We start from the raw sequence: 16,663 nt of genomic DNA, 5'->3' as shown, positions 1-16,663 counted from the left end.
CGAGCACCGTCGTCCTGCTGCTGCTCGGCTCTACCTGTGACGTGCCGCCTTCCGTTGCACCGCCTCGAGCTCGCATCGCCCAGCCATGCCGCAGTTCGGCTATTCGGCCTAGTCCTGCTGCCATCCGCTGCTGTCGGAGCTCGCCGCTGCTGCTGGAGCTCGCCACCGCCAGCCAGCGAAGCCGCCGGTCTCCGGTCCTTGTTACTGCATTGTTCTGCCACAAGAGAAGGAGAAAGCAAGCACCGGGAGGAAGGAAAGAAAGAAAAAAGAAGAGGAAAGAAAGAAAGAAAAAGAAAAGAAAGAAAAAAAAGAAAAGGAGGAAGAAGGGGATTTTTTGGGATTTCGTCGGTTTCGTCGTCAATTCGTGATTCGCGCAGTGAGGGTAATTTCTCTGTAATCCCTAAATGCTTATAGATAGCTTAGCAGTCGATTTTGTCATTGGACGCTTGGTTGGAAGCTTGATCGTTTAGCAGCGAGAGAACATTCGAAAGCTAGAAATGGTTAGAGCCAGTTTCAGCTATGTGATTAAAGCAAAAGACGTGGGATATTTCCCGTAGATGCTCTAGATGTATTTATCTGCCGTCTTTGGTTAAGTAGAATAAAAGTTATGGCTCGATCAACGGGCAACTCAGAACCTTGATCGAGTTCCCGGAAAATGACGGAATCGAGACTTTGAGATTCAGCTAGAAAGAGTAGTTCAGACATCCAATATATAGTCACATGGACGTTTTGGGACAACTTCTGAGCGATCTTGTTCTTCAGGTTTTGGGAGTATCGGTGTTAACGGCGCGGCGCGAAGCCAGCTTCTCGCCACGGTTAAGGCAAGTGCATTCAAACCCATGATTGGCTTGCTTTGCTTTGACAAATGTTTTGTTTATCCCTTTTAATTGTGTTTATTCAATATTTGAATTTTCCTATATTCTTATGATTCAAGTTTAAGAATGAGTTCATGTCAGTATTCCAGTTTCAAGTTGTTCCAGTTTATCTATCATTCATGGTCCGGTGTTACCGAACAATTTGATTCTTATGTTCATGATCCTATGAGTGAGTGCTGGCCTCACTTGCTCGGCTTTACCGGTAAATACAAAGGAAATTCATGACGGTTCGTATTGACGGAAACTACTGTCTTCTTGCTGTTTTCAAGAAAAAGGAAAAACTCAGTGTTGCCATTCTTCTTTGACGTTGTTGATGCGTCCATTCTTCCAGTTTCATAACTGTACTTGCTGAGTGTTTTTACTCACACTTATATTTCATTTGGTTTTTATGTACCTTTGCTTGCGACATGTTCGGAAGGGGAAATAGCATTACGTAGTGGCAAGTGATCACACTTAAATAACTTTATAGTTGTATCCATAACCTTTTAACACCGTACTTAATTATCTTAGTTAGTATGCAGCTCGTGGCTGCTTTTAGTGTAATGTAACGAGTCTGTGAGTTGTTTCAGGTACTAGTTTTAGACTGTTATATTTACTTCACGTCTATAAATTTTCTACCTGTGATAAACGCAGTTTGCGTGTCCTGGAAAACAGTAAATATAGGGGAAAACTCTAACAAAATATTTTTTATAATTTTCGGATTGATTAGGTTTAGATGAGAGTCGGTAGCGATCTAAGTTTGTTGAAACCCGAGATGTTACATTTAGCAAATAAATTTTGTTTAAATTTTAACCAAATTTTAAACGGTTATTCCGAATTTTCGATAACCGCTCGAGTTCGGTAACAGCCTGCCTACAACCTGCCTATATTCCCAACACCATCCGAAATTCATGTCTCATTTTCTCTCTCCATGCAATCAATGTCCGGTGAGGATCCAATAGCAGTGGTGTACGGTGCGGATCCAATAGCATCTCTAGCAGATTCTCGTTGGACAAAAAATTCTTTAGAAATACTCTAACCAGAGCCGCTGCACTATTCACTACCACTCTAATACACAGTGATGAGTAAACAAAAGCGAGTGAAAGATCAATAAGTCCAACTCTACTGATATGAAATATCAAGTCCAACTCCGTCGCACAAATACACCAAAGCATTAACTACCAATGCTCACCTTCGGAGTAAGGAATCATTTATCCTGTTTAGCAAGCATGATTCTTCTAGCATTGCCACTTGATGAAATCAAAGAACTGGAAACCAATTAATTCATCACAAACAACAACGTTGGGTTCTCCCAACCTTGCTCTCACCCTGCAACCAAAATGGCTCTGCATAAACACAATCGCAAGAAATTCATACTGTTCTGAATTGTAATATATCTCTCACCTACCTACGAAGAGCAGTACCCAAAGGTACAAGTTCTTCTATTGCCATGATTTTCCTAGTTCTCTGTCATGACCTCCTGGGAACCAATTTTATGAATCAGTCAACCACAAATATCACAGACCTGAGCAAGATCCATAATTTTGTAGTTGATCAATTTTCTATTTGAATCCATCCTGATGCTGAAATAATTGGAATAAGCTTCAGCTTGCATTGCATTTTAAGCACCCGTAATTAATCCGGCTTGGCTCCTACCGTGGTTCGCCTATGGAAGTTCCATAGCGCTCCTAACCAGCATTGAAAGGTATAAAAATTAATAGTAGCATGGTAGAATGATAATACATCTAATGCTTAGGTACTATAGAGAGCTATTAGCATGGGTTATGCAAAAGTAAATAACAAAGGCATAAATTGGAAAGGAATTTTTCATTGATAGCATAGTAAAATGATGATGCTATTTTGACATCATCAAATATGAACTTCAAATATAGTCGTACGGTTGATATTACAATCACCACTCTCTTGTGATTTTCATAGCAATCCCATCCATTGCATGAGAGAGGAAGGGGCCAGAGTATCTTAACACCAATCAACGGGAACAAGAAGCTAGATCGGGCCGACTGGTTGCACCTAGTACGACGTGGAGGAGAGCCGATGCTGAAGGTTAGGTGCTTTCAAATTGATTGCAACGCAATTTTATTTTGGGAGGAGAAAACTTATTGCAACAACAATAATGTCAAACAATTCATCGAGATTGTTGCAGCACATACAAGAAGGAAGAAGATACAAGGAAGGAGCGAAGAAGCAGATAGATCCATGGCAAGGCAAGGCAAGGCAAGCAGATAGATTCAGATGCTGCCAAAGCAAGCAGCGAAGGCATCCATGGCGTCCCGCGGCAGCACGACCCCGACCTCGATGCCGCCGTCACCCTCGGGGCTCTCCGCCAGCGCCACCGTCCCGGGCGTCTTCTCCACCGACACCATCTCCACCCTCGCCGGCCGACCCCAGCCGAAGTCCGTATCGTACACACCGTGCCTCGGGGACCCGCCCACCGACATGGGCCGCTCCGGCAGCACCGACAGCACCCTGCCCAGCCACCCCTCTGCGCCCTCGAGCACGCCCCGCTCCATCTCCCGTATCGCCCTCCCGATCGCCGCAGCCGCCGCCGCCACGCCGTCCGCTGTTTCACCAGAGAGGAGGTCTGCCGTGGCGGCCTCCACGAAGCACGGCCGCAGGCAGTTGCCCAAGTATTCGGCGGGCAAAGGCGGCGTCAGCCTCCACCGGCACTCGGCGGAGAAGAGCATGTGGCTGCGCTCCGCGGCCGCGACGCCCACAGATCCGGACTTGAGGAGGCACACCCACGCCAAGGCCGACGCCGCCACGAAAGACGACGCCTTTGCCGACGCGTCCTTGATCCGGCCGATCTGATCGCGCGTTAGCAGGAACGAGGCCATCACCAGTGGGGCCCTCTCCCTCTCCTCCTCCTCCTCCTCCTCCTGCGGTGGCGGCGGCGGAGGAGGAGGAGGAGCGAGACACATCATCCCGGCGAGTGTCTTTCCGCGCAGGTCGTCGGGGTCGGCGACGAGGGACCGGTCCAGCACGGGGGGCGGCGGCATCGCAGCCTGGGAATCGTCGCCAAGGCGGCAGGCGGCGGCCCAGGTGCGGACGAAGTGCATGGCGGAGGCGTCGTCGCAGGCGGCATGGTGGACGGAGACGCCGAGGCAGAGGCCGCGGCCCGGGAAGACGGTGGCCTGCACGGCGGCGAGCGCGAACGCCCCGTCATCCCCCGGCGGTGGAAGCTGCGGCACGAGCGGGCGGATCCAGGCCAGGTCCCTGGGATCCCTGGCGACGAGGTGATCCAAGTCGTCCGGGCGGTCGGACTGGGCGACGACGAAGTTGAGGGCGTCGGCGCCGTGGGAGTAGGAGTAGAGGAAAGGCGCGTGGGGCGTGGCGGGGGAGGGCCTGATGGTGCCGGCGAGCGGGTAGAAGCGGCGGAGCGCGAGGGAGAGTGAGGAGCGGAGGAGAGGGAGAGTGGAGTCGGGGTCCGGGTGGCGGAAGAAGAAGAGGCGCTCGACGGGGCCGGTGAAGAGCCAGGCCACGTCGAAGAAGGTGAGAGGGAGCTCGTGCTCGTGCTCGTGCTCGTGCTCAGATGGCGGCGGCGATACGCGGATCCGGTCAATGACGCGGACGCGCGCTTGCTCCGGTTGGCACGGCGGAGGCGCCATCCGATCTGCTCGCTGCCAATCAAGTCAGAAACAGCTCGAGAAGGCTCTCCTCTTATCTAGTCAGGCAGATACCCACCCACTAATGCTGGTACTCCAGTAGTGACTAGTGAGCATCACTGTTCTCCATAGTCAAACTATGTGTAACGATATTTTGCATGCTTTGACAACTGAACAAATCCACGTTTCCATGTATTGATCCCAGGGTTCAAAAAACCGTCGGTAACCGCTCAAAAATCGCGGTTACCGACCTTCCCGGTCCGGTCCGATTTCAAAAACCGCTCGGTAACCGAAATTTGAATTCAAAAAATTTGAAAAAATAAAAAAATTTAAAAAAATTCAAAACAAATCTTAAAAAAAACTAGACATAATTCTAAGAACTTCTGTGAAAAAAAATTTCAAAAATAATGTCGTTTGCATCATATTCTATAGGGAGAAAGTTTGAAAAAAAATGAAAAAAAATTGAAGTGCGCGGCTCAATTATTAACTCATGTTAAGGAAAAGTGTAACATGCAAACACATATTTTTCTTGTATAAAACGTATTTTAAGAGAATCTTTAAAATTGATTTCACTTTATTTAGAGTTTTATTAAATTCTCTATGATTTTTACAAAGTTCACAAGCATAAAGTGAATATGTTAAGAAACATCACTGTAATTAATTTTTTCATGTCTACTATTATTTTTTCTACGTAAATCATAATATAAATAAGTTAATGAAAGTGGTTTCACTAATTTTTAAGGTGTGATGGGTCAGTTATGAATTAATCTAGTCGCAACACATTTACACAATCATGCATGTTACAATAACTAATTCATGAGTTCATATATTTTTAAAAGATATAGGATCATGTAAGAAGACTAACAAAATTAGTTTCATGATTTTTGGATTAGCAAAGAGTAAACTATGCATTTACCTTGGTTTAACAAATAAAATTTCTCACAGAAAATTTTGAACTTTTTTATGAGTATAAATACTTTTATCATGTAGATCATGTTACAAGGAAGCCAAAAAAATTTGTTTCACTTGATTTGAAGCTCGGATGAATTAGTTATTGATTTTACAAGATTGAACCCTTTTTTAGGTTTTTTGTTGAACTGCGCTGAAATTCGATAAAACCGCTTGATAAATCGAGAAAACCGAGCGGTTACCGACCCAAACCGCTCGGTAACCGACCGAATCAAAAATGCGAGAAAATCGCTCGGTAACCGACCCAAACCGCTCGGTAACCGACCCAAACCGCTCGGTTACCGAGAGGGCAAAAACATGATTTTTTTCGCAAAAATTTAAAATTTGCCGAATGAATTTTCTCCGATTTTTTTTGAATTTTTGACCGGTAACCGCGGTTATCGCACATTTTCGGTTACCGGTCGGTAAATGAAACCTTGATTGATCCTGCATGAGTTTAATAGATTCTACTCTCTTTATTCTCTTTTATTTATCGTTTAGTACATTAATACGGTCTCCAATAAATATATTTTATCATTACTTTTGACAACTAACTCTTAGTAAAAGTTAATAAAAATTAGATAATATCAAAGTATTTTTTATGACAAATTTACTACTATCATTTTCATATGTCAAATTTTAATAATTTTGTGTATATTAGTGGTTAAAAATTTTAAAGTTTAATCGCACGTATTTTAGAACATATCTATTCGACAACAGAGGTAATAAAGAAAATATAAGCATTTGTACCCAAGTCTCGAATTTGGTTTGGCAAACTTTACATGTGACGCCATTTTCACCGGGCTCACGTATCAGAACCATCGTCTCCACCCATGACATGTCGACCGAATTCGTTTTGAGCTCGCGTCGCCGCCTCCTCGAACCCGAATCCCAATAGAACTCCAACCGAATCCGACTCCATCGCGTTTATCCGATCTCCCTCTATATATGTGTGTGTTTCCCCCTGTGTTTTCCATCTGCTCCGCAATCCTACCCATTGCCGCCCAGCGCCATTGTCGCACCTTCCTGAGCTCGTGCCGCCACCACTCTGGTGCCGCGCTCCGCCCTCGCCGACCGGTTCGCTAGCACCGCAGGCTCGAGAGAAAGGACTTCGGCTCCTTCCCGCCGCCTTTCGGCCACTGGAGCGCCTCCCCGTCGTCAACCCGAGCGCCTCTGTCGCCTTTACCGCCGTCGACTACCTTCCCGTACTCCGTCGCTGAAGATATGCGCCAAAACGGGTTCGTCGTTTGCCCCTCTTCCTCCCCAGCCGCTCGTCGTCGTGAATCGTGCCTGGCGACGAGATTTTCGCCGTTTTCCAGCGAAGTCTGAGGCGCCGCCGCCATGTTCCCGCCGCCTCCAGCCACCCGTTTTTCCCCTTTTGTCATCGGCTGTCCGATGTAGCGCGTGTGGTCAAGATTAGAAGTCCAAATACCCCTTAGCGTTTTAAATCGTAGCTGTCCAATCTATATCGTGCGCTCCAGATTTAAATGCTCTTACCTAGTCAGCGTTAGTGCCCAGTCAGCGTCCACCTCAGCGCCCTTACCCACATGTCATACCACTTCAGCACACCCGAGCCCAATCAGCCTGCTGATGCAATGATTAGGATTTTCAATACAAAAATAATTCCTTTATTTTCTGAAATTAGGTAATTTTACATTTATGCTCTAAACTTTTCTATTTTCACAAGTATGGCCCTGGTTAATACTGTATTTTACTTTTAGCCCCTAAACTTTTATATAATTACAAATAGATCCCTAAATTTTTACAAATAAGTCCCTGGAACTTTCTATTTTTACAATTTAGCCCTTATACTTTTTCAGAAAAAGCCCATGTAGCTTAAAACCTTCACAACTTTTTCATACGAGCTCCGATTTAGACGATTCTTGCGCTCCCGCAATCGTAGCAGCGAATACTATCTGTTAGTATTTTTTATAGTGCATTGCTACTGTTTTGTGTAATGTACTTAGTTGTTGTGTTTGTTTGTTTTCGGTGTGCGCGATTGCTATAGGAGACGAGCAATGTGTGAACTTACAGGACCAGACGTTCGAGGACTTTGAACAACCCACAATTGAAGGCAAGTGTCCTTGAATATCTTGTACATCTTTTAGGACTTTTATAATAATTGTTTATCTTTCTTGCATTCTTGTCTAATTTGAAATCCTATGATTAGGGTTTACTAGATTTTGTATGATTATCCTTGTCATCATTGATGAGTCATGGGAAATGAAGGGTAGATATGCTAGTGATGTCATGGTTAGGGTAAATGTTAATCTTTACTGATGTTTATGCAATAAGAATTGGGTATGATAATCTTGTAGTAACATGGTATAGGGATCCTACTGGATGGTTGGTTTGAGGTGATGCTGCATAACAAGTTTATGGTTGTTTCTGTGTGGGATCATAATGACCGGTTTGTGAAGTCTGTAACCCGGTATAACAGCGCAACCACGAGGCTTATATGGGTACGGTCTGGCCAATTAATTAAATGCCCTCCTTATTCTGTACGCACCAGTGGGCGGTTGAGTGACACAAGAGGATGCATCTACGGTGGATGGAATCCCTGTTAGCGGTGAAACCTTAGTGGGTGCATATGGATTTGAAGGCGCTTTGTAAATATCTTGTAGTGAGACCCCGGTTCTACACACCGGAAATATCTTAGTGTTTTCTTTAAGACCTCCAGATCCTTTTGTAATGAATCTTATTGTTATTTAATGACACTGTTATATTATCACTTATGAAGTCACTGCATATATGAAAACTTGATTCTGATATACATGTGAAACGCATCTAGTTTGTTCTTTAAAAAATATTACACCAAGCTAGCCACCTGACCATATCTATGCAATATATCTATTATGTATCTTTTTAAGTTATTGTTAGATACTGCCTTTTTTACCCGCTATCTTTACTCAATCAAAATTAATTGTTCAACATTGATTTACACCTTCATGGTATAATTTGGTTCCTAAGTTATATCCCTTTATATTGAATCATTCTAGACCTATATTTTGTAAAATTATATAAGTTTTCTTTTAATCAGCCACCTCCAACACCTCATCATGTGTAAACACTTCTCCATCACCAACTTCATCCTCTTCTCTGACTACCTTCTTCCTTGTTTCCGGTGAGACGCCATCACGTCATCTTGTTTCTTCATCTTTGATGCCTTCACTGCCCCTGCCTCCTAAGGCCATCTCCAAACGATTCCCTTTGTGATTCTCGTTCCCTTTATGAAAGATTTTTTTATTTTTAATACTCTAACGATTTTCCTTCATAATTCTAATACATTAGTTTTGCCTTGCCATTGTCTCCACTATTGCCTTTGGCGGTGCCACCTCACCCCTTGTTGCATCCTACTACCTCTACGGGTGATGATCAGATGAACCCCATACCTCGTCGCTGACAATTGTCTATCGAGCCTGAGCATTCACTATTTTTCAGTGAAGTGGAAAAACAAGGAAATCTGTTTTTTCTACTGAGGGAGCATAATCATCATGTCTATTTTCTTAGTTCTCCAAGATCTAATACTACCCCCTTTCCCGTGGATGAACGGCTGAGATTAATCTCGGGGAAAGAAGTCGAGAACCCTCGTCGTCTCTTCCCTTCTTCTCCGCTCCCGCTCACCGCCCACCGCCCGCTCCCCGACTCGTCAGTGCCGCCGCCCATGGCGAAGCGCCTACTCTCCCGCGCCCGCCTCATAACGCTCCACCGCCCCATCCTGCCTCCCGCGCTCACTGCCCTCCTCTCCGGGGGGCCGCCCGCCCCGACTACGAGCGAACCGGATGACAAGGGCAGAAAGGCGGCGGCGGCCGCTCTCGTGTTGGAGGCGAGCGCCAAGAGCAGGAGGGAGGACGCCGAGATCAGCACGAGGGAGGGCTCGGAGGACGACGACGAGGACGCCGGCCTCCCCTGGAGGAGCTGGAGGCCCGACGTCGCCTGGCTCTCCAAGGCCCTCGAGCCCGCACTGCATCTCTACAAGCAATACAATTGGAAGCCTTTCAGCTGTTTGTCTTCTCCACTTCACTTGATGATCTAAATTATTTTTACTCTTATCTTACCTCCGCATTTTTGGTTCTGCGATGCTTCCAGTTTTGTGGAAAAAAGGATAGCTTTTTCTCCCTTTCCTTTTGGATGCAGCTGTATGATTCACCAAGCAGTTTGCAGCGAAGATGCAAATTGATTCAGCTCAGGGCTTGATGTTTGTTTAATAAATATTCTATATTCATGCTGTAACTAGAGTGGATCACATACTTTTCTTTTCCTTTAAAACTGAGTCTGTTGGAGAAAAATTGCCACTTGGTATTTGCAGCAAAATAGTGTGTAACAAGATTTCGCACATTGGTAACAGCAATTAGATTCTTTTTTTTTTCGAATCGAGGTTTACCCCATTTCCATTACCAAACGAAACGGAAATACATTGTATTTTGAGGATTAGAAGAGGAAATGGACGAAACAGAGTATCAAGAGAGAAACGATGATCCTAAGCCTATCTACCTGCTTCAAGCAAATAAGCCTAGGAAAAGTACAGGGTAGATAACATTCATTACAAGCTCCCAAAATAACATGCAAAATGGGCAAAGAAGAAAGAGATGAAGCTTGTCTTCATCATCCTGTCCTGGCCCAGCCCAGCATCTGGATCTGGCAGCATCTTCGGAGTCGACGGCTGATTGACGATCGCTTTGCAAGCAGCCTTCAGCATAATCTTCACGCCATCCAAGATCTTCCCCTGAAGTTCGCCACCATACAAACCTGACCAATATTGCATATAGGAGCAAGCATGACAGATTATTTCCCCTGGGTGCTGTATAAGTTTCTTTTCAAAATAGGCTTTATTCCGGGCTTTCCAAATTGCCCGACACACAGCAGATAACCCTAATGTATATACAACACTTCCATCAAGCAATTAGATTCTTAGGAAGTCCTTTGTAGAACAGTTCTATGTAAAATGGCGAAGAGAAATTTCGATAGTTGCAGCCATAACTGGGAAATCAGGGTGTTTTTTTCAGTTGAGCTTTGGTTTAATAAGCGGCAAATCCACGCACAACTGTGTCAATCCAAGAACACCATTGTATTATTATTTTCTTTGTTGCACAATTAAAAGCTACATATTCTGCCTCTTAGAGTGGCTAAAGTTGTATTATCTGAATGCAGCTACCGGTGGAGGGGAGAACATCCCCGCAAGCACCCGGACATTTAGCGAGATCCTAAGTGACCTCCAGCGGAGTAAGATAAGCATAAAGGACTGGAGCCTCAGTGATCTTACCATTGGTCTTTACCTCATTTACCTCAGCCAAGCTTCCGCAAAGAATGCTGAGTCCTTCAAGGGTGTTCAGATATCCTCCAGTAAGATGGTATGTCCTACAGGCTTGTCTTCATACTGAAGTTCTCAAACTGTGGAAGCAATATTGGCTAGTAATGAAAAATGATTATCTGGGTATGCATGATATCTGTAGCAGCCATTTTTTTTTAAAGAAGAATGCAATTAGTTCAATTTAATCTGTTGACTGGTTATGATGACCGAGTACTAGAGTTTCAGACTGTAATGCTTCTCAAAAGAACATGCACTAGGGTGATTTCTAACAGGGATTTATCTCTTTTCCTTTTCTAGGTTCAAGAACTAATTTATCACCTTGAACTAGCAAGAGGTTGCTATAAGGGTAATGCAACTGGGCTTGCACGGTATAGCATGCTTCGGAAGAGAAATGTTGTAAAGTTTGTGAAAGACTCTAGTATTCTGAGACCTGGATATTACATTGGCATTGATCCACGAGCTAAATTGGTGATCCTTGGGATTCGTGGAACTCATACTGTCTATGATCTTGTTACTGATTTGATTGCTCTAAGTGATAAGAAGGTATCACCTAAAGGTTTCTCAACACACTTTGGAACATATGAGGCCGCCCGTTGGTACCTTCGCCATGAGCTGGGGATAATTAGAAAATGTTTGGAAAAGCACAAGGTGGGAAAGCTTATTTCGCTGCGTTAAGTTAAAATCATCATCTTTTGACACTGCTTGTTTTCTTACGTTCAAAGCAGGACTACAAGCTGCGGTTGGTAGGGCACTCCCTTGGAGGTGCTTCAGCAGCGCTGCTAGCTATAATGCTACGAAAGAAGTCTAAGGAGGAACTTGGGTTTAGTCCTGACATTATTTCTGCTGTTGGATTTGGAACACCACCCTGCGTATCAAGGGAAGTTGCTGAGAGTTGTGCGAGCTATGTCTCTACTGTTGTACTCCAGGTTATGCTTGACCTTTTATTGGAGTCAAAATCCAGTTTCTGGCATCTCCAGTCTCCATATCTGGCATTTGTAATTGGGGCTGTTTTTTCACATCGTGCAGGATGATATTATTCCAAGGGTCAGTGCAGCTTCACTGGCAAGACTGCGAAATGAAATACTCAAAACAGATTGGTAGGTATTGAGCTTGCAATGTTAGTAAACGACAAGACATTTTTTCAGGCTTTTATAGGAAGAACCTTGTTATAATTCGCCATGCACATGTAGCTCTTAAACACCATCCTAGCGCATGTAGTTCTTAGGGGCAACCAACAAGTTAAACACTCTTGTTGGATCAACTTTTGTACATAATTTTTGTATCATGTTGTTTTGTAGGGTAAGTGTTCTGGAGAAGGAAGACTGGAAACACATAGTGGATATTGTGACTAATGCTAAGCTTGTCGTCTCGTCAATTCAAGATGTGGCGCGTAAACTCGGTGATTATGCCAAAATTGTAACAATATCAGCAAATTCTGGTGAGTTAAATTGTCCAGTTGTGCAAATCGCAGAATGGAAGGAAGTGAGTGCTCCTTTCCAAGATGATTGGTATAGAAAAGCCAGCATCATTATCACTTGTCAAATTAAAAGAGGGCTAGGGCCATTCGTTTACAGTTTTATTTTGAGTATATGACTGAAGCTGACCTAGCTTTGTCTTGTCAGATGTGGCCAAAGATCCAGCTCGTCCTCCTAACTTCACAGAGGTCTTGTCGCCGGATGGTAAAAATGATGAATTTGTGCCCGAGGATCTCTTCCTTCCTGGAACACTGTATTACCTACAGAGGGATATTGAGGATATAAACAGTGTTATTGAAGAGTCATATACACTCTGGAGAGGTGATCCAGGAGAGAATTTTCAGAGGATACTGTTGTCTGGCAATCTGATATCTGATCACAGATGTGAAAGCATATATTATGCTCTGAGAGATGTGCTCAAGGCACTGCCGCTGCAGGATGAGTGATCTTTCTTTTTTTCTCCTTTCTTTCTCAAGGGTAGCTTTTGTAGTGGCTGGATTCTATATTTTGTTATATGCATAATATCAGTTCCTTGATCTTTTACCCAAAGGAAAGGACCAAGGAGAATGCCGCCTGCCTTGGGGTCCTTTTGTTGTACAGTTTTAGCTGCTGTAAGGAAATGCTAAGAATGATAGTGAATCCCAAATGGCCCATGTAATTTTGCAAACTTGCAAGTAGGGAATTCCCGATCCTGAGAGAACTGAAGCTACGAAACCTGATACAATTATCTGATTAGAAAATAGAGAGTAGTACAAACTAAGATTCCATGAAAGTTGCTTGGTTGCAAAAATAAAGGTGCAATTTTTTGAAGGCACCTAGTATCAATAGGGAATTGCTAAACCTCCGAGTGTTTGAGAGGGTGCCAACGTGGATTTTGGTGCATCAGATTTATGTCAAGATCTGTGCTTTAGAGATGATGAGTATTTAAGGTAAGAAAAATTCATGCTTTAGGGATGATGAGCTGCTACAAAATAGAAATAGTGATTACAGTACCACATTTCCATAGGTCAAGGCGATTCGATGGCACCGATGACATTTTAGCGTTGGGGTCTTCCTCCCGGCCTAGTGGCGGATGACCAACGATGGGTGGTGAAGGTGATGAGGAGTCAAATGGAAGGGGTTAGCGAGGTGGCGGTTAGTGGTTGCAGATCTGGCGAGAGGAGCGCCATCGGAGACGGGGAAATAGGAAGATGGCGTACTGTTCTGCAGCAGATGAAAGTGGAAGAAAGAGGTTGAGGACGAAGAAACAACTATAGTCGTCCGATGGGGTCATATGGCTGTGACACGTCGACTGTACTGATGGCTGGATTGAAAAATCGGCTCCCGTACAATATAAGCATCACGAGTGACATGCAGGCAAATTATCCGCTATTCGTCCCACACACACCAAAATGCCAAAAAAAATGCGTCTCCAACAGCCCCTCCATCAAACCCGTCATTTTGACACGCTCTATCCTCGGCCCCCCCGCATGCCAAATCTAGCGTGCCTTTCTCCTCATGCCATCCCCAACTGTCTTCTCCCCGTGTGCTCGCGCCACCATCAGGAGCCCTCGCCCTCACCCTCGCAGCTGGACTGGGACGGGACGGAGCCACGCCGCCCTCCCAGATCCGCCATTTTTGACAACGACGGACCACGAGTGCAAATCGGTAGTGATGAAGCTCATCGACGTCCCTCCTCACGCTCCCCGCCATCTCCAACCCTACCTCCGGCTCCAACTCGACCACGCTTCCCCGTGTCACCACCTTCCGCTGCTGGGTGCTCCGGCGGTGTGAGTGACTGGCGGCGTCGGCCGTGGCCTCGCCCAGCTCCATGCTCAGTGGGCACACCTTCAAGCAGCACCGCCTCCCGCGGCTGGGTGCTCCGACGACGTGAGTGGTTGGCGGCGTCGATCGTGGCCTTGCCCAGCTCCATGCTTAGTGAGCACGCCTTCAAGCGGCTCTAGCTCGGGAGCGATGACAAGGACGGAGTGGGAGAGCATGGGAGCGACGATGAAGAGGGAGTTAAGGTGGCAGCGGGGGAGGGGTTCCAAGGGGATGAGGAGGAGCTCACCATTTCCAGGCTCGGTCTGGCTGACGAGCTTGTTGCCACGCTCGAGAAGCAAGGGAGGGTGTGGTTGGGAGGAGCTGACAGGGGCTGGCGTGGGGGGAGGCAATGCGGGCGAAGGTGTCGACAGGGAAGGGAAGTGGGTGGGTGGGTGGGGGGGGGGGGAGGCGGCCGGGGTGGTGAGCTTGATGTTGGAGTGGGAAGGGGATGCCACAGGGGAGGTGAAGATGTGGTTTTTGGACATGGGGTAAGAGGGGCATGGGGCTACTGAGGAGGTGGTGGTGCACGGTGCCAGATCGGGAGACGGATGGTGTGGCCATCGATGACTGGGACGAGATGGTGGCGGCGGCGGTGAGGAGCAGGCATGCAAGTGAGGAGTGAAAAGCGAAGGTGGCGTGCGAGTGAGGAGCGAAGAGCAGACTGAGCTGGTTTGCTAATTTATAGATTTTTAGAATATTATTTAGGAAAAATATAGAAAGTAAAATATGGATATACTATTGAAGTAGTGAAATAATATGGAGAAAAAATCTTTATAAATAGTAATTTATATAAAAATATGGATGATGTATGATGGATGTGTTGTAGTTGGTCTGATCTACCAATAGATGCGGATTTAGTTTCAACTTAAACTTAAACTGTACACATCGGCCAAAGTCTCTGAAATACTAAACTTCTGAAAATACTTTAAATTTATTTATCTTACTATTCCTAATGACTTGAACAGCCATCACCAGAATTCAGCTGCTGCTCTGCTCGGCGAGCTGCCCGCAGTCCTCGATGAGGACGCTGTCGGCGGTGGAGCCGCTCTCTGAGCCGACGGCCTCCATCTTCTCCACGACGCCGTAGCAGTCGACCACCTTGCCGAAGACGACGTGCTTGCCGTCGAGCCACGGCGTGCGCGTGGTGCAGATGAAGAACTGGGATCCGTTGGTGTTGGGGCCTGCGTTGGCCATGGAGAGCACGCCGGGGCCCGTGTGGCGCAGCTTGAAGTTCTCGTCGGCGAACTTGGCGCCGTAGATGGACTCTCCGCCGGTGCCGTTGCCGCGGGTGAAGTCGCCACCCTGGCACATGAAGGTGGGGATGATGCGGTGGAAGGCCGAGCCTTTGTAGTGCAGCGGCTTCCCCGAGGTGCCCAGGCCCTTCTCGCCGGTGCACAGGCAGCGGAAGTTCTCCGCCGTCTTGGGGACCGTGTCGGCGAAGAGCTCCATGACGACGCGGCCGGCCTTGGCCTTGCCGATGAGGATGTCGAAGAACACCTTGGGGTTCTTGGCCATCGTTGCTACCTATATATGGGTCACCAGATTTGAGTTGCAAGTGCAAAGATTAATTGTCAGAGATGAGCAAAGTATACATGCGTGTCTCTGTTCATCTTCCAGAAGAAGAAGAAGAGTAGGATGCTAGTGGTTGTTCAATGGCGTCATCCTAGTATGTATGACCTGACCTCCACAGTGGCAGTGCCGGAGATGATCATTCCATCTAGACATAGAGACGACGAGCACAGTATGAACTCTTTGATATCGCACAAGCTTTGAGCTCAATAGGCCTTGCAAAATAGACGCCTAGAAAGCCTTCGATATGTGCTTCTTCCAGTACTCTTTGAGATTGATGATTCAGCTAATGGAGGTGCAAAGAAAAGAAAGGGGAACCTGAATGGCGAAGGAGGAGACCTGGATACCTTCTTTGTTCGTCCTTTCTTGCGGCCTGCTGAAGAGGGAGAGGAGAGATGCGCCGGCGGCTGCGGAAGGAGGAGGATGAGACGAGGTTTTAAAGGGGGAGGTTTCCTTTCCCTAGGGTTGTTGAGAGGTCACGGCGGGCTCTAGCTCTAATGGGCCGCCCCCATTCTCTACTCGACTCCACTCCACTCTACTCGAGGTTTTTTTTTATTTTTACATTTTAACTTAAAAAATTAAATAAATAGATTTTGGATGAAAAATTTAAAAAATAGACGCATACCGCCCCAGAGTGCGGTAAGAATACCACGGTGTTGCAGCTGGTTAGGCTACTGTTCCTATTTCTACTACTATCTCTTCTGTTCAAAACAGTCTTCTGGTACTCTAAAAATTCTATTTTTTTCATATTTCATAATCTATGTGTAACTCATTTTAATTGGATTCACAGAATTTAAACTAAAATTCTTAAAAATAAGTACTTTTATAACTTCTACAAATCGTTAGTGCATCAAATAAATTCTCATAAATCTGAAAAAACAGAGCTTATCTCACTCACCGCATCAACCTATGCTGCTGCTCCTGGTCCAATTCTACCACTGCCTGACACTGACAAAACAGAGGTTCGATACTTCGACCCCAAATCTGATTCGCCTGTAGCAAATTTCTTGTCTGGACACTTCAATTTTCCAACCAACGAAGAACCCCATCGTCTAAAAGAAGCTGACTGCAAAACAGAAG

At 45.8% G+C, this 16,663-nt stretch overlaps 3 protein-coding genes across 9 annotated transcripts; 1 reads left to right on the top strand and 2 right to left on the bottom strand.

Moving 5' to 3' along the window:
* Positions 1-2,662: 2,662 nt before the first annotated feature.
* LOC133897426 (malonyl-coenzyme:anthocyanin 5-O-glucoside-6'''-O-malonyltransferase-like) lies at positions 2,663-4,556 on the bottom strand. Its single transcript, XM_062338160.1, has one exon. It carries the CDS (start codon positions 4,478-4,480, stop codon positions 3,104-3,106), a length of 1,377 nt encoding a protein of 458 aa, XP_062194144.1. The 5' UTR covers positions 4,481-4,556; the 3' UTR covers positions 2,663-3,103.
* A 4,422-nt stretch (positions 4,557-8,978) lies between these two features.
* Positions 8,979-12,885, top strand: LOC133897639 (uncharacterized). The gene is made up of 7 exons (XM_062338431.1): positions 8,979-9,429; positions 10,577-10,776; positions 11,034-11,384; positions 11,462-11,662; positions 11,763-11,833; positions 12,035-12,174; positions 12,359-12,885. Exons 1-7 carry the CDS (start codon positions 9,090-9,092, stop codon positions 12,655-12,657), a joined length of 1,602 nt encoding a protein of 533 aa, XP_062194415.1. The 5' UTR covers positions 8,979-9,089; the 3' UTR covers positions 12,658-12,885.
* A 1,964-nt stretch (positions 12,886-14,849) lies between these two features.
* Positions 14,850-16,052, bottom strand: LOC133897691 (peptidyl-prolyl cis-trans isomerase CYP19-3-like). Of its 7 annotated transcripts, none has more exons than XM_062338489.1 (3): positions 15,931-16,044; positions 15,607-15,731; positions 14,850-15,538 (listed from the first exon to the last, which is right to left on the bottom strand). In XM_062338489.1, exons 2-3 carry the CDS (start codon positions 15,622-15,624, stop codon positions 14,993-14,995), a joined length of 564 nt encoding a protein of 187 aa, XP_062194473.1. In that variant the 5' UTR covers positions 15,625-15,731; positions 15,931-16,044; the 3' UTR covers positions 14,850-14,992. The 7 variants fall into 7 exon arrangements, with proteins under 7 accessions (XP_062194473.1, XP_062194472.1, XP_062194474.1 ...); XM_062338488.1 differs by having other exon boundaries at positions 15,697-15,731; positions 15,931-15,991; XM_062338490.1 differs by having other exon boundaries at positions 15,902-15,989.
* Between the last annotated feature and the right edge of the window lie 611 nt (positions 16,053-16,663).

This window comes from Phragmites australis, chromosome 17, assembly GCF_958298935.1.
Source record: "Phragmites australis chromosome 17, lpPhrAust1.1, whole genome shotgun sequence".
NCBI lineage: Eukaryota > Viridiplantae > Streptophyta > Magnoliopsida > Poales > Poaceae > Phragmites > Phragmites australis.
The sequence above is the reverse complement of the archived record's forward strand: the minus strand, read 5'-3'. Positions and strand labels throughout refer to the sequence as shown.

What these genes read in the sequence shown, in the direction of transcription:
- LOC133897426 (XM_062338160.1), bottom strand. Translation starts at nt 4,480, where the DNA reads ATGGCGCCTCCGCCGTGCCAACCGGAGCAAGCGCGCGTCCGCGTCATT.
- LOC133897639 (XM_062338431.1), top strand. Translation starts at nt 9,090, where the DNA reads ATGGCGAAGCGCCTACTCTCCCGCGCCCGCCTCATAACGCTCCACCGC. An exon ending in AATGTTTGGAAAAGCACAAG is followed by an intron (nt 11,385 to 11,461) that starts GTGGGAAAGCTT and finishes CGTTCAAAGCAG; the next exon opens with GACTACAAGCTGCGGTTGGT. An exon ending in AACAATATCAGCAAATTCTG is followed by an intron (nt 12,175 to 12,358) that starts GTGAGTTAAATT and finishes TTGTCTTGTCAG; the next exon opens with ATGTGGCCAAAGATCCAGCT.
- LOC133897691 (XM_062338488.1), bottom strand. Translation starts at nt 15,726, where the DNA reads ATGATCATCTCCGGCACTGCCACTGTGGAG. An exon ending in CCGGCACTGCCACTGTGGAG is followed by an intron (nt 15,539 to 15,696) that starts GTCAGGTCATAC and finishes ACCCATATATAG; the next exon opens with GTAGCAACGATGGCCAAGAA.